The sequence below is a fragment of the Sminthopsis crassicaudata genome, chromosome 1 (genome assembly GCF_048593235.1).
Source record: "Sminthopsis crassicaudata isolate SCR6 chromosome 1, ASM4859323v1, whole genome shotgun sequence".
In the NCBI taxonomy this organism is placed as follows: Eukaryota; Metazoa; Chordata; class Mammalia; order Dasyuromorphia; family Dasyuridae; genus Sminthopsis; species Sminthopsis crassicaudata.
The window spans coordinates 251,105,977-251,121,559 of record NC_133617.1 but is presented as its reverse complement, the minus strand read 5'-3'; the positions used below and the strand labels follow the sequence as shown (position 1 = coordinate 251,121,559).

At 33.6% G+C, this 15,583-nt stretch overlaps 1 protein-coding gene across 1 annotated transcript in view; it reads left to right on the top strand.

Moving 5' to 3' along the window:
* Positions 1–15,583, top strand: part of LOC141548743 (ethanolaminephosphotransferase 1-like) — a 157,173-nt gene that overhangs the window by 129,532 nt on the left and 12,058 nt on the right. Inside the window, exon 7 of the mRNA XM_074277888.1 lies at positions 10,778–10,826. Coding sequence (XP_074133989.1) covers positions 10,778–10,826 — 49 coding nt within the window. The remainder of the gene's footprint in view (positions 1–10,777; positions 10,827–15,583) is intronic.

The following is a 15,583-nucleotide window of genomic DNA, read 5'->3' as shown; positions in this document are numbered from 1 at the left end:
TTGTTTTTGCTATCAGATCAGACAAGGGAAATGTGACCAAATGTGTCTAGAAAAAAACCTAAAAAGGTCAATTAGGGCCTGGGAAGAATCTGGCAAAGAAAATGACTCCGTGATACTTGATTTTAAGCAGAATAGGCTTCTGTCAACAAAATATTATTTACCTTTGCATTTAGAGGTATATAATGTCTAAAATGTTCTTCAACCTAACTTTAAACCTGTTAGACCCTCCAGTAAATTTCACTGGCTTAGTCCAAATGCTATTTTTTTCTAGGAGCTTTTTGTAATTTCTTCACTTCTTAGTGTCTTTCCCCTGCATAATTTTTTTTTTGTTAATTTATATCCACTATTTAATCATATTTGAACATGTTAAATCCCCCAATAAAATGTAAACTTCTTTAGGGTAGGAGCTATCTCCCTTTTGTTTTAATATCCTCAGCACTTTAGCATAATACATAGCATTGGAAATGGGCCTGGTAAAACATTGGTAAAAAGAACATTCTTGATGAGGAAACTCATTCTGCCAAAGTCTTTGTCACCTTCTCTGCAATGTAGTCTTAAAAGACCCTAAGTACCTAGGACACCATGAATGTAATGACTTGCCCATGGTCACACAGCTAGGGTGTGATGCAGCTAGGAGGTGGGAATTAAATTCAGGTCTTCTTGACTCTAGTACTAGCTCTCTTAACTCCTATACCATGCTGTCTGGCATATTGTTTGGTTGATGGATGGATTGATTGAAGTGTGGGATTTTTACTTAATCTTTATCCTAGAATCTTTGCTCCAAGTATACATCCTTGTATAAAATTATAAAGCTGAATGAGAACCTTAGATAGTATATGTATATATATATATATATATATGTGTGTTTATATGTGTCTCTGTCTTTAGTGTCATTCCTTTTACAAATAAGAAATTGATCTTCAGTAAATCTAAGGGATTTGCTTAAATTCACACAGGCAATCAATGTCAATATCAGAACTAGCTCCTAGGTCACCTAAATTATTTCTGTGTTCTGTTCACTCTATCAGTTGTATCTGGATCTTGACCAAATAGAAAAAAATATTTAAAAAATCAACAGTTTATGAGATTGCATCTGCTTAAATACAATAAGCACATTTAAAAAGTTACATAAGGGAGACATTTTGGTTTTGGAAATTTGGCTTTCATGATTTTGAAGGAAAGAAAGATAACAGAAGCAGTTCTCATTTGTGCCACTTTTTAGTTATCCTATCCATCTGAAGTCAGCGCTAATCATTTTAATGGTTCAAATCAGTCTAAATATTTCTCAGCATTTGGGCAGAGCTAATTTGCCTGTCCTATTTGCCATGCCTACCTGAATATCAGTTATTACATAGCGAAAAGACAATTGAATTTGTTAATAGAAAAGTAAATATGCTCTCTTGGTGGGCTTCATTTATTTCAGAGCTGATTATTTAGGGTGTTGATTATATAGGATTTTCTCTTCCCTCTTCCACTAAAGGAATTGACATTTGAATGTTTTAGTGTCCTTTAGCAGGTATTTTTAAGCTATGTCATAAAGGATTTAGACAAAAGAGAAAAAAAGAAGTTGGACTGAAAGGAAGAAATAAAGTCAAACACATCTTTTTAATTATCTTCCTAAAAGCAATAAAAAGTTTGCTAAGCACAGTAAACTTTGGTCTTAGTCTAGACTTACTCATTATGGAGTGTAATTTCTTGAAATCTTCTCCAGCAGATATCCTTATGTGATGATTTTTATTGTTGTTAGTGGCATTCCATGAAATGACCAAAAATATGTTAGTTTTCAGCCCTGAATTTGTCCCACTTCCACAGGGCCAGGGAACAGAGGGAACTAAGAATCACACAATTATTATTCAGTTTATTAATATTAAAAGCTGATATTCTCTATTTGTGCACTCATTAAAGGCCTAAGGAAGAGAAACTCTATTATGGGAACTGGAGTCATCCTGACATTGAATTCAGTTGCTACAAATAAAACAAAAAGAGAGAAAAAAAGTTGTAACTAAATGGAATGAAGGCATACTTTTTTGCCTTGGGAAGTGAATAAAAGCTGATTAAATCATGTGTCCTGAAATAGTTAGAAACATCCATTAATTCAATGAATTCTATCAATTAATCATCTAGTGTTTTAAGAGTACATCTAGTGTTCAAGAGTATACAAAGAGAATTTGTAGTCAAGTCAGAACAAGTCACCAAGCATTGATAAAGCATTTATTATATGCTGAATATTGTGCTGAATACTGGGGATACAAATATAAGCAAAAGAAAAGATAATCTCTGCCCTTAAGGTGCTTTCATTCCACTTAAAGTGGAGCTGAAAAGCAAAGGGGCGAAGGTATATATGAAGGAACATGATAGCCAAATCCCCAAAATGAAGAATGGCTGATCTGATCCCTTCCCCAAAATGAAAGTAACCAGACGAACTCACCAGTGAAAGAAGGAGGCTGCAAGACATAGTGGAAAATGAAAAAGCTGAAATATGATGGCAGAGGTGTACAATATTTAGAGGTATATGCAATGTTTAGAGAGATTTGCAACATTTAAAGAAGATATGATTCCGTTTTTAGGAAGCTTACAATCTAACAGAGGGATAGGATACCTATACCAATGATAATAATAAATAGTATTGCATGATGAGTTTGTTAGAGAAATATAAGACAAAGTTTGGGGTGATATTTAGAGGGGTAATGAAATAATTTCTGAGAGGAAGTACCAAGGAAGGCTTCATGGAATATGAGTCATTTGAATTGGGCTTTGGTGGGATGAATGAATAAATTAAAAAGCATTTACTATGTGTAAAGTATTGAAGATATACAAAAAAGCAAGACAGTCTCTACTTTCAAGAGGTTAGCCTTCTAATAGAGAAAGACAACACCTATGAGAAGGTTCAGTTGCAGGACAAATGGAAAAGCCTGATGGTTCTTAAGGTATAGGTAGGAATTCAACAGGAAAACAAGAAAAAAGACATTCTGGGTATAGAGGACAGTGTGATCAAATGAAGGATTTTTTTTTTTTTATTATATATATATATATATATATATATATATATATATATATATATATATATTTTATAATATTATCCCTTGTATTCATTTTTCCAAATTACCCCCCCTCCCTCTATTCCCTCCCCCCGACGACAGGCAATACCATACATTTTACATGTGTTACAATATAGTCTAGGTACAATACATGTGTGCGAATATCATTTTCTTGTTGCACAATAAACATTAGAATCCGAAGGTACATGCAACCTGGGCAGACAGATATTAGTGCTAACAATTTTCATTCCCCTCCCAGTGTTTCTTCTCTGGGTGTAGCTACCTCTGTCCATCATTGATCAACTGGAAGTGAGTTGGATCTTCTTTATGTTGAAGATTTCCACTTCCATCAGAATACATCCTCTCAAATGAAGGATTTAAAGATGGGGGAAGACGTATGTGTTTGTGGGCAGCAGAGAAGGAGCCAGTGAGAGAGAAGGAAGATATTGCAGGTAAGAGAATGGGATAATAGTAGGGTCAATCTGCTGCTGAAGACAGGAAAGGGATGGAAAGAACATGTAGAGGGGTTGGTCTTGACAAAGAGAAGTACAATTTTTTCATCTGAGAGCAGAATAAAAAAGGACATAGTGAGGTAAGATAATTAAGTGAGATAAAAGGAGAAGAAAGAGATCTTGGCAAATAAGTGCAATTTTTAAAATATAAAATATAACACAAAGTTCTTGGCTGAGAGGTGAGAGGAAGGAGGAGGGCCAGAGATCCTTGAGGAAAGACAGCATAATTTGGAATAAGCACTGTGGAGAGTGGGACAGCAAATCAACTAAGAAAGAATAGGTTAAATTACTTGCCCACAGTCACAACCATTATGATGTCAAAGGCAAGACTTGAACCCATTCACTTTGCCTCTTCTTCTAGAAGCTATCACTCTCTTAATGCAGCCCTAAATGTCCCCTGCCCCCCTTTTTCTGGCTGCCATAATATACTGCTATTCTTTTAAATAAACTTTTAAATCTTTTTTTCAAACTATCTTATCATTTCTTCACCAATAATTTGTTCTATTGAACGTTTTATGATGACACGGATAAAGGCACAGAAAACATTTTACTAAAATCTGCAGATGATTCAGTGCTAGCAGGGATAGCTAATACACTGAGACCAAATCTAAAAAAAGAACTTGTGAGGCTCAAGCATTGGGTTAAATCTATAAGAGGAAATTCAGTTAGGGAAAATCTCTTGCCTGAGATTTAAAAATTACCCTCATCAGAACAAATTGGGGGAAACATGCTAGTCACGGATCTGTTTGGTCCAAAGTGAGTTCTTAGAAATCTTTACTATTTTTAAAATTAAACTGAAAAGACTCCACTTTACATTCACCATCAAACCATACCATTTGACCACAATCACTACAAGCAGTAGCACTGTATTCCATTCTGGAGGCTATACCAATTACTTGGTGAATTCTGTCTAAATATTGAAGATACTGAAAAACTGTTTTAACCTAAATTATGTAGACGGATTGCTGAAGTACTCCACATTTGGTAGAATTATATGTCAGCCTCATCCATTTGGGGGCAGCTTGGGTGATTTTGTGGTGGAATTCTGGGCCTGAAGTTGGAAAGAACTGAATTTGAATCTGATCTTCAAAACTTAATATTTTTATAGCCCCAAGCAAGTTACTTAACCTATTTGTCTCAGTTTCTTACTATGTACAATGGAAATATTAATAATACTTACTTCCAGGGTGTTTGGGAAGATCAAATAAGATAATACTTCTAAAGAGCTTAGCATGATGGCCGAGTCTTAGTAAATACTCTTATTAGGGAAGGTAGGTTGGGAAGTGGATAGAGTGATGTGCCTTGAGCCAGGAAGACTCAAACATGTTTTTATTGTGTGATCCTTAACTCTGTTTGCCTCAGTTTCCTCATCTGTAAAATGATCTGGAGAGGGAAATGGTGGACCACTCCAGTATCTTTGCCCAGAAAAATCTAAATAAGGTCAGAAAGAGACAGATATGACTGAAAATAACTGAACGCCAACAACAAATTATCATCATTATCAGGTTGCAATGAGGAATCTCATACAGCTTACATAGCAATTCCCTGTTATTAGCTTACTCGTAGAAATGGCATAATTGATTCATTTATTCATAGGAGCATATATTTAAAGCTTAAAGACTCCTAAAGGTCATCTAGTCCAATACTATCATGTTATAGATGAGGATACTAGGGGCACAGAGTGGGTGAGTCACACAGCTAGTAAGTAGCAAAGCTTATATTTTAGCTGAGGTCTTCTGAACCTTTCTTCTTTATCAAGATAGCTCCATTTATGATTTTCTTCCCTCTGGTTTTGAGGGGAAAATAAGCTTATTTTTCCTTTTTTCCATAATTTCTAATGGGGGGGGGCTATTGTATTTGATGGTGGTGGGTAAAATCCCTTCTATGAAAATTTGTTAGCAGCTAATACTATATGAATGATCCTGTTTGCTCAAAGGAAACAGCCTTGTTCATAGTTCTTACCAAGCTTTCAGAAGAAAGTTTTCTGTGTCAGATTTTAATTGTGGTGCTCTTAGGTCCCCTAAATTCACCCCCATAGGCCATTATAACAAGGATAACTTATCCATATAGTTCTTTTGATGTAAAATCATGCTCTCATTTTAGCAATAAAATGACTATAGAAACGATAATAATTTACACTGGTAAAGTTCTTTAAAATTCACAAAGCACTTTCTGCACAACAATATTGGGTTAAAAAATATTGGGCTGTAGATAATCATATTGTGTATAATTATTACTCTTGTTTTACAGAGTAGGACACAGGTTCAGATAGGGTAGTTGATCTTGCTCAGCATCCCATAGCCAGTATGTGAACCCAGATCTCCTTATTCCAAGGAGACCACTGATTCCACCACAGTACACCATACTATTTTTAAACAGGAAGGCATCCCTGTGCTTTTTGTATCAAGAGTACTTACATTTTCAGAATATTCCTTGAGAAGCATTTTCAGGATATCTCTCTAGGTTTTCAAAAAAGGAAGATTGGATTCTTCACTAGAAGGAAACTCATGAATTTTTAAAGCACTGAATTGAAGGCAGTAGAATGCCCTGATGACCTTCCTCTTGGTCCCCAAGATCCATCTCCTTAACAGAACCAAGTACTATTTGCAAATCCCCATAGTCATGATTTTCTTTGCATTTGGTCACCCTTTAATTAAGTCTATTAATGAGCATTTATTAATTAAGCTTAAGTGCTGGAGATAAAAAGAAAGGCAAAAGATAGTCCCTTATTAGTTATATAATTTGTATAAACAAATAGCTATATTGACAAGATGATCATTGATTGAGAACCTTAAAATGGTTTTCAGAGTATCAGTCATGGAGCACTGATGATTTGTTAAACTATTCTAGACACTCAAGAGACTGACTATAGGCAAAAGCCATGATTCCAATTCTTTAGGAGTTTATATTTTAGTTGGAGATACACAATATACACAACATACATATGTTGGTGCACATTTTAATCATGCTGAGTGCATACATATTTGAACAATGTGGAATGGAGTGGTCAGAAAAGTAGGGTTAATCTAAAATTTGGAGAGGAATGTGATATAAAAAGCAAAGGCATCAGTGAAACTAAATTAAAATTCTGCAAGAGTTCCACTAAGAGAGCCTGAGGCTATCCTTGAGGCTCTGTACTTCCTTCTTCCACTGGAGCCAAAGATATGGAAAACAAAGGAAGGACACAAGTATATGTTAGAAGGAGGCTACAACAGTAACAGTCACATCATTTTGCATTGTTACTTTTTCTAGATATTATTGCTTCTGGATGCTTGGAAAATAATGATTTTATTTTTATTTTGTTTTGTTTTTTCTTTTCTCTTTTGGTTGATTTTTATTTTCATGTGTTTCTAAAATTATTTTTCTTTTTTTGCTGCTTTCCCCCCAAACTCAAGTATCACTGGAGCAAAGCAATTTATCCCAAAGGAGAGAAAGAGAAGGAAATGTCTGTCTTGTCTGTCTCTCTCTCCTTGGGCAGTGGAGGGGAAGTCCTTGATGATATTTGATCTGTCAGTTCCAGGTAAAAACTGAAAAGATCCTTCCTTGTTAGGAAGATATAAGGATGAAATTCAACAATAGTATAAGAGCATATTAGGAAAAAGCATAAAATTTTATCAAGACCGTACATAATGGTAATGAATAGATATGATTTATCAGTGGTCCTCAAACTTTTTAAAAAGGGGGCCAGTTCACTGTCCCTCAGACTGTTGGAGGGCCGGACTATAGTAAAAACAAAAACTCACACTCTGTCTCCACCCCTCAGCCCATTTGCCATAACTCAGAGGGCCACATATGACCCGCAGGCTGTAGTTTGAGAACCCCTGATTTATATAATATCTTCAAGTTTGTAAAGTGTTTTATAAATACTACCTCATTTTAACCTGATAGCAATAGTAGATTGGTGCTATAATCCCCATTTTACAGATGGGAAACTGAGGCTAAGTGACTTGTTTAGAGTCACATAGCTAATTTAAATGTCTAAAGTCATCTCTGAATTCAGGTCTTCTTGACTCCAGATACAGTTTCTTTTCTACCAAGGCACCGACCTATTCTTATGAAATCCACAGAATCAAAGAAGGCGCTTAGGAATTTAAAATCACAGCTCCATGGGTATGGCTCTCCCATTTTGGAATAAGAATATTACAGTGCAGAGTTTCTACTGATTGTTGTTTGTGGTCAGTGGGTAATTGCTAACTAAACTTATGCTTCAAAGAAATAACCAACTGTTGCCATTTAATAACTTCTGAATTCTACTCTGAGATATTTCTTGCTTTTCTTTGTTGGTTTTTTGATCTAAACTCTCAATCTCTACAGAACTGCAGCAGGAAATTTAGATTTAACCTCAAGAGCCAGTGTTTTGTCTTGTGTCTCCTCTAATCTAATGCAGATGTTCGAATGACTATATTTTACTTGAGATTTTATTGAACTTCTGTCTCAATACCCCCTCTTTTTAATAGAAAACATAGCTTAGCTGCAAAGCTCATTAAACTCAGAAAATCCAGCAAGCAGTAATTTTGAGAATGTATACAAGTAGAAAAGAGAATATTTAGGTTCCCTCTTTGGATTGCAAGTCCTTCAGCTGCTTCATTATTTTAGGAAGAATTTTTCCATTTCAGAAAAGGAAAGGGAAAGATGGATAAAGTAAGGATGTTGACAAAGAAATCCATGTTAAAAACTGAGAAAATGTATTGCCTGAATATGAATTATGTGAATGCTTCACTTGGGCAACCTGTGGGAGAACCAGTAGGGATAGAGGTCCAATTAACTCTTCATTTCAAGTTCATGATAGTTCTGCTTTCCATTTTTTCCCTATCTACTAAATCTTCTTAAATGATAAAGTTTTATATCAAATAGATTAAAATAGGTCATCTTCCACCTTATGTAAATTACCTTACTATTTCAGAAATCTCTAAATTCTATCACTTCCCCATTATAACACATTTTATGAATAGTTGAACAGAGAAGAACTTAATCTCCATCACACCTAATCAAGTGCAGTTCCTAAGGGCAGTGTTATCAAAATGATTTGGAACAAAATGGAACAATCTCTAATTACATCTAATATATATTCACTTAATAGGCTAAATACTAGCATGACATAACCTGTACAACTCAGTTGAATTTGGATTTAAATGCTTTTCTGTCATGTCAATGTATATTCAAAAGAGAGGACAATTATCAGTGTATTCTCCAACTTTATAAGGCCAAAACATTACCCCATTGATTAATGATGCACCTGTTTCTTATTTGGAAAGAAATGAAACATAAATGTTACCATTATTTTTAGAGAAATTTAAAGCAATGTGGTAAAGTGAAAAGAAATGTGGATTTCTATCAAAACATTCAGATTTTAGCTAATTCAGCATATGATACTGGGGAATTTAATTGGTCTTTTTGACTCCCAGTTTCTTCATTCAGGCTGGAAGTAAATGGTGGCTAAAGTCCTTCTATGAATTCTATGATATACTTGGTTCTTCATTTTCTTGTTTTCTTCTCTTGATGCTGAAAATTGCTTAATATCAGTCTTTTAAAAACTATTCTGATCACAGAATAATGGATTAGTTTATGAATTATTGATACTATTTAGTTAACTATTTTGTTATTCTGAACTTCTAATCTTTCTATATAAAAAAGGGATAATCCTTTCATTACCAATGTCACTTGTTTGTAAATGATACTATGCTGACTACATCAAATCCAAATGGCACAAGACTTGTTCAATATGATCCCTAATTACTCACAAGAGCCCAGCCTAACATTCCATCCAGGGAAAGCTAAATGTATGAAAAGTGTTTATTGACCTGTCTGTGATGTGCACTTGGAAGGCAAGTCCATCCAATTAGTCTATCAGGACATAGGCAGATGGACAGTGAATGGAGCCCAGAATTAAATAAAAGGAAGAGAGTGGGCGATTGCACTTGGGAAATTATGCAGTTCTTTTAATGCTCCCAAGCTGTTTCCTGGCATAAAAGTCTATCTTTAATTTTTAAAATAAATACAAATGTTCTCTGGGTGATGTTACATATCTGTATATCTTGAAATACCACATATAATCCCTGAACTACAAAATCATGGCAGACCCGTAGGTTAGTGGTATAAGAAGCTGGCAGGGATGTCTTTTTTGTCATATTTGAGTCATTTCAGTCATGTCCCCATGACCCCATTTGGGCTTTTCTTGGCAAAGATACTGGAATAGTTTGCCATTTCTTCTCCAGCTCATTGAAGAAGGGAGACAAACTGGATTAAGTGACAGGCTCTGGGTCATTCAATTAGTAAGTATCTGAGGCTGGTCGTGAACTCAGGTCCTCCTGACTCTAGGGCCAATGTTATATTTACTGTGTCATTCTCCCAATGATGACCTATATGCAAGTAACACATCACTGAGGAAGAGAGATTAAAATAGAAGGTGGTGGGTATACTAAGAGTAAAGGATGACAGACAGCCATGGAATGTTCAAGATCTCAAGGAAGGTCTCTGGCCTTCAGAAAAATTCAGTAAAATCCCTAATGGAGCACCGTTGAAGGAAATTGAACAAGAACATCACAAAATGAGAAGCTGTGGATGGGTCAGGAAGGACACACTTAACATGGATGAGATCTCCCAAATGCTGGAGTAACATATGTTAAAATGTTCATTAATTTTAGAAGAATTTTTCAGATCTTATCTGCCACTGATATAGTTTCACAGCTAAAGTGGCAAGGTGGACAGAGTGCTGGACTTGAATCAGGAAAACCTGATTTCAAATGCTTTCTCAAATATTTACTAGCTGTATGGCTCTCAATAGTTCAGGATCTTAGTTTCTTTAATGCTAGAACTATTTCACAAGGTTGTTGTAAAGATCAAAAGCACTTTATAGAAATGCTAGTTCTTTATTATCATTATTTGGAATCAGTTCAGCATTCAGAATCATTCTCAACTTGAGTGAATGCAAAGTCTTGACAGCAAGGTATATTTTTTGGGAAATTTCAATTCTTGATATTTGTGTTCACATAAGGAAAAATAATGTAAAAATAATTGGACCCAAAACATTTGTTCCCTGACACCATTTCCAATGCTGCTTTTACTTAAGTCACTTGTGAAGCTGGCAATGAAAGTAGGATTGAAGCCACCCTTGAATTGCCTTGTCAGAGAGCAGAGTATTTCCATTATTATCATTGCAGTACAGGCTTGTTCTCTTGGGAGCGTAATAATAAATGACCATTCATAAATCTTCTGTCTGTTTTCCAGGCTGCAGCATTTTCCTTTCTCTCCCCCACACGTTGTACAACATCTACACGTAAGTGTGCCTTTCAATTTAAAAGATAGTAGGTGCTCAGATAAAAACAACAGCTTTTGTCCCAAATAAATTGAGTACATTATACATGGAGCTTGGATGTTCAGTGAATATTTATTGAATTGAATTCTGGCCTTTTGTGTGGTAGATTTGGACATTTATCCATGGATGTTCTCCTGGTTAATATGTTCAATTCCTCTTTTTGACACTGGGTTATATGAGTCATCGTGAGAGATCATGTAAGGTAAGTAAGAAAAATGTGAAATTTGGATTTGGGAGAGAACTGAGTTCAAATTCTACTTCTTTATTATCAGACTTATAATGATGGACAAGTCATTTAATTTCTTAGTCCCATTTTCCTTGTGGTAAATAGGAGTGAAATAATAGCTATATTTCTCTTGCAGGATTCTTATGAGAATCCCTCAAGAGAATGCTATAGATTGTTACTTATTTTTATAGTTGCTCTTTATATTGCAGATGTCAACAAACGTTCTTCATTTTTGAGTGTGTTTATAAATATATTTGTAAAAATGAATCTGTTAAAATCATTAATGAATAGGACTGTTTTATTCAGTGACTCTACATATTCTACTTGTTTCTCCATGTTAATATGATACAAATTTAACAACTTATTTTGTGTGTATGTGTGTGTTCTGTGAGTAGGTGGTTCTTTCCATACTTTTATTTTTGTTGTTGAGTCTCAATATTTCAGTACATATAGAGTGGCTCAAAATTCAGACAAAAAAGAAATTATCCTAGATGCTTGAAATTCTCATTTCATGAAAGTGTAGACAGGCTTCTTATTCTCAGGAAAAAAGTAGTTCTAAGGAACTGAGAAATAAGAAGGATGATATGAAGCTCATTTTATTTCAACAAACATCAGTACTTAGACATCTAAACTGAATATTATTCCCTTCAGTTTAGACACCTTCAGAAATTAGACACTCATTCCCAGGAATGTTGCCATTGCTTTAAAAATTTGTGGAATTGCCTCTAGGGCTCTTTGAAATTTGTGGATTTGAGCTTTGGAAGCAGTAAAAAAGTTAGAAAGGTTATGTGTCAGTCATGTCTAACTCTTTGTGACCCATTGGAGTAGCTCGCCATTTCCTTCTGCAGCTCATTTTACAGATGAAGAAACTGAGGCAAAAAGAATTAAATGTCTTTCTTAGAGCCACAAAGTTAATTAATGTCTGAGACTGGATTTGAACTCTGTTTTTCCTGATTCAAAGTTGACCAATCTATCCACTGCATTATCTAATTCCCCATTACAAAAGTTACTCAGATGAATAAGAGAGTTGATCTCTAGCTCAGTAATACTGTTTTGAGTAAAATAAGAGTTGTGACTTTAAAATAATAAAGCTAATGTGTATTAGCACATAGAGATTTGTGGGGAGGTATACACTGGTAGGCAAATTGAGGTAGTGGAGACAAGATTGAGGAGTAGCCAGAAGTATAACTTAGCTCCGCCCCCCCCCCCCCAACTACTCCGATAAAGAGCTAGAAATGTAGGGAAATAACCAGGAGACCAAAAAAGAGACTGCAATGAGTTTTCTCTGAACCATCAGAGCTTTCCAACTGTCTCATGGTAGCTGATACCAGCAGCAGGCTGCAAGTAAATAGTCAAAAAAGAAATTTATTAAATGTATCCTATGTGCCACACAGTCTCTGCCAAGTGCTGGAGATGAAAAGAAAGGCAAAACATAGTTTCTACATTTGAGGAGCTCATAATTCACTAGAATTGCCCAGAGACGGGTCCAGAGATATATTACTCAGACCCAACCCAGAGTATGAACTCAGTTGAGGAGAGCTGTGATTAGTTTTTGTCCTGGATCATCAGACTACTTTGGGAGCAATAAAAATTTACAAAAGCCCTCAGCCTGAGTTGTCTCTGAGATTCTGGGATAACATAGTTTTCATATCCCCAGAAAAGCCACAAAAAAGACCTAACATGTCACAAACAAAGCCCAGACATTCCCTCCAAGAGTTCATAGAGCCTGATCCTAATATAAAGTCTGAAGTCAGGAAGTTGGCTAGAAGGATGAACATACACAAAAATGTAGGGGGAAAAAAAAGCTTTTGACAATATACAGTGCCCATTTCTTTAAAAACACTAAAAAACAAAGGAATGAATGAATCTTTCCTTAAGATGATTACATAAATCTATCCAAAGTCAAGACCAGGTATTATCTGTAACAATGGGGATAAACAAGAGACTTTTCCAGTAGAATCAGGAATAAAACAAGGATGCTCATTATTACCATTATTATTCAAAATAGTGCCAAAAATGCTAACTGCAGCAATAAGAAAGACAAATTAAAGGAATAAATATATTCAAATAGACAAAATTACCACTTTTTTATATAATTAATGGTTTAGAGAACTCAAGAGAATCAATTTAAAAAAACCAATTGAAACAGTTAACAATTACAGAAAACTTACAGAATGTAAAATAACCTAGACAAACCAACAAATCACCACTCTTTCTGTATGCTGCCAACAAAATCCAAGAGGAAATTCCATTATAACTACAGAAAGTATAAAATACTTGGGAATCTACCTGCCTAGACATAGTAACTATATGAATACTAATATGAATATTGCTAACATTATTAAATACTAACATGAATACTAAGTACTAACATTCTTTGCACAAATATAGGTTGCAAATACATGGGTAGACTGAGCAAAGATAATACAAATTACAATACTACTTTAATTTATTTCTCAGTGCTAATACAATCAAACTACTAAAGAATTATTATGCATAATAAAAATGATGACATAATTTATCTGAAGTAACAGAGGATCAAGAATCTCAAAAGAATAATGGAAAAAAAAGTGAGAAACCCAGATCTCAGTCCCTGCAACAAATCAGTAAGCATTAAAATAAATTTGAAACAAATTGAACACGTTGTGATATATGATTATGATGGACTACTATGTTCTATAAGAAATGATGAGCTCAGTGATTTAAGAAAATATAAATTTGTACAAAGTAACGAAGAATGAAATAAACAGAATCAAGAGAACATTGTACACAGTGATAACAATACTGTTTTAAGAATGACTTTTGAGTAAATAAGTTATTCTATTATACATTCCCAAATTACTACAAAGAACATAGAAAAACACTATTAGCATTCAGAGAAAGAACTAATAGAAGTACATATAGAATAATATATATATATATATGTTTATGTGTGTATATATGCATGGATATATGTGTATATGTTTATATACATTCACACCCACCCACACATCTACATACACATATAGATATTTGTGTATAATTGTAGCTATCCTTACAAAAAGAAACTTTACATATATATATATATATATGTATATATATATATATATATATATATATATATATACATATATATATATATATACACACACGCACACATACATATATGAAAATCTATTATGTACAAATTCCATATATATGTGAAATTATACATAATAGATTTTCCGTTTCATGTATAATCATTTTTAAAAATTATACTATGTTTGGAAATGCTTGTTTTTTCTCATAAATTAAAAACAAAATAAATAGTACTGATTAATGGTTTAGAGAACTCAAGAGAATCAATTTAAAAAAACCAATTGAAACAGTTAACAATTACAGAAAACTTGCAGAATGTAAAATAACCTAGACAAACCAACAAATCACCACTCTTTCTGTATGCTGCCAACAAAATCCAAGAGGAAATTCCATTATAACTACAGAAAGTATAAAATACTTGGGAATCTACCTGCCTAGACATAGTAACTATATGAATACTAATATGAATATTGCTAACATTATTAAATACTAACATGAATACTAAGTACTAACATTCTTTGCACAAATATAGGTTGCAAATACATGGGTAGACTGAGCAAAGATAATACAAATTACAATACTACTTTAATTTATTTCTCAGTGCTAATACAATCAAACTACTAAAGAATTATTATGCATAATAAAAATGATGACATAATTTATCTGAAGTAACAGAGGATCAAGAATCTCAAAAGAATAATGGAAAAAAAGTGAGAAACCCAGATCTCAGTCCCTGCAACAAATCAGTAAGCATTAAAATAAATTTGAAACAAATTGAACAAGTTGTGATATATGATTATGATGGACTACTATGTTCTATAAGAAATGATGAGCTCAGTGATTTAAGAAAATATAAATTTGTACAAAGTAACGAAGAATGAAATAAACAGAATCAAGAGAACATTGTACACAGTGATAACAATACTGTTTTAAGAATGACTTTTGAGTAAATAAGTTATTCTATTATACATTCCCAAATTACTACAAAGAACATAGAAAAACACTATTAGCATTCAGAGAAAGAACTAATAGAAGTACACATAGAATAATATATATATATATATATATATATATATGTTTATGTGTGTATATATGCATGGATATATGTGTATATGTTTATATACATTCACACCCACCCACACATCTACACACACATATAGATATTTGTGTATAATTGTAGCTATCCTTACAAAAAGAAACTTTACATATATATATATATATATATATATATACGCACACATACATATATGAAAATCTATTATGTGCAAATTCCATATATATGTGAAATTATACATAATAGATTTTCAGTTTCATGTATAATCATTTTTAAAAATTATACTATGTTTGGAAATGCTTGTTTTTTCTCATAAATTAAAAACAAAATAAATAGTACTGATTAAAATATAAAAAGCTTGATCAATGAACTAGATTAGAT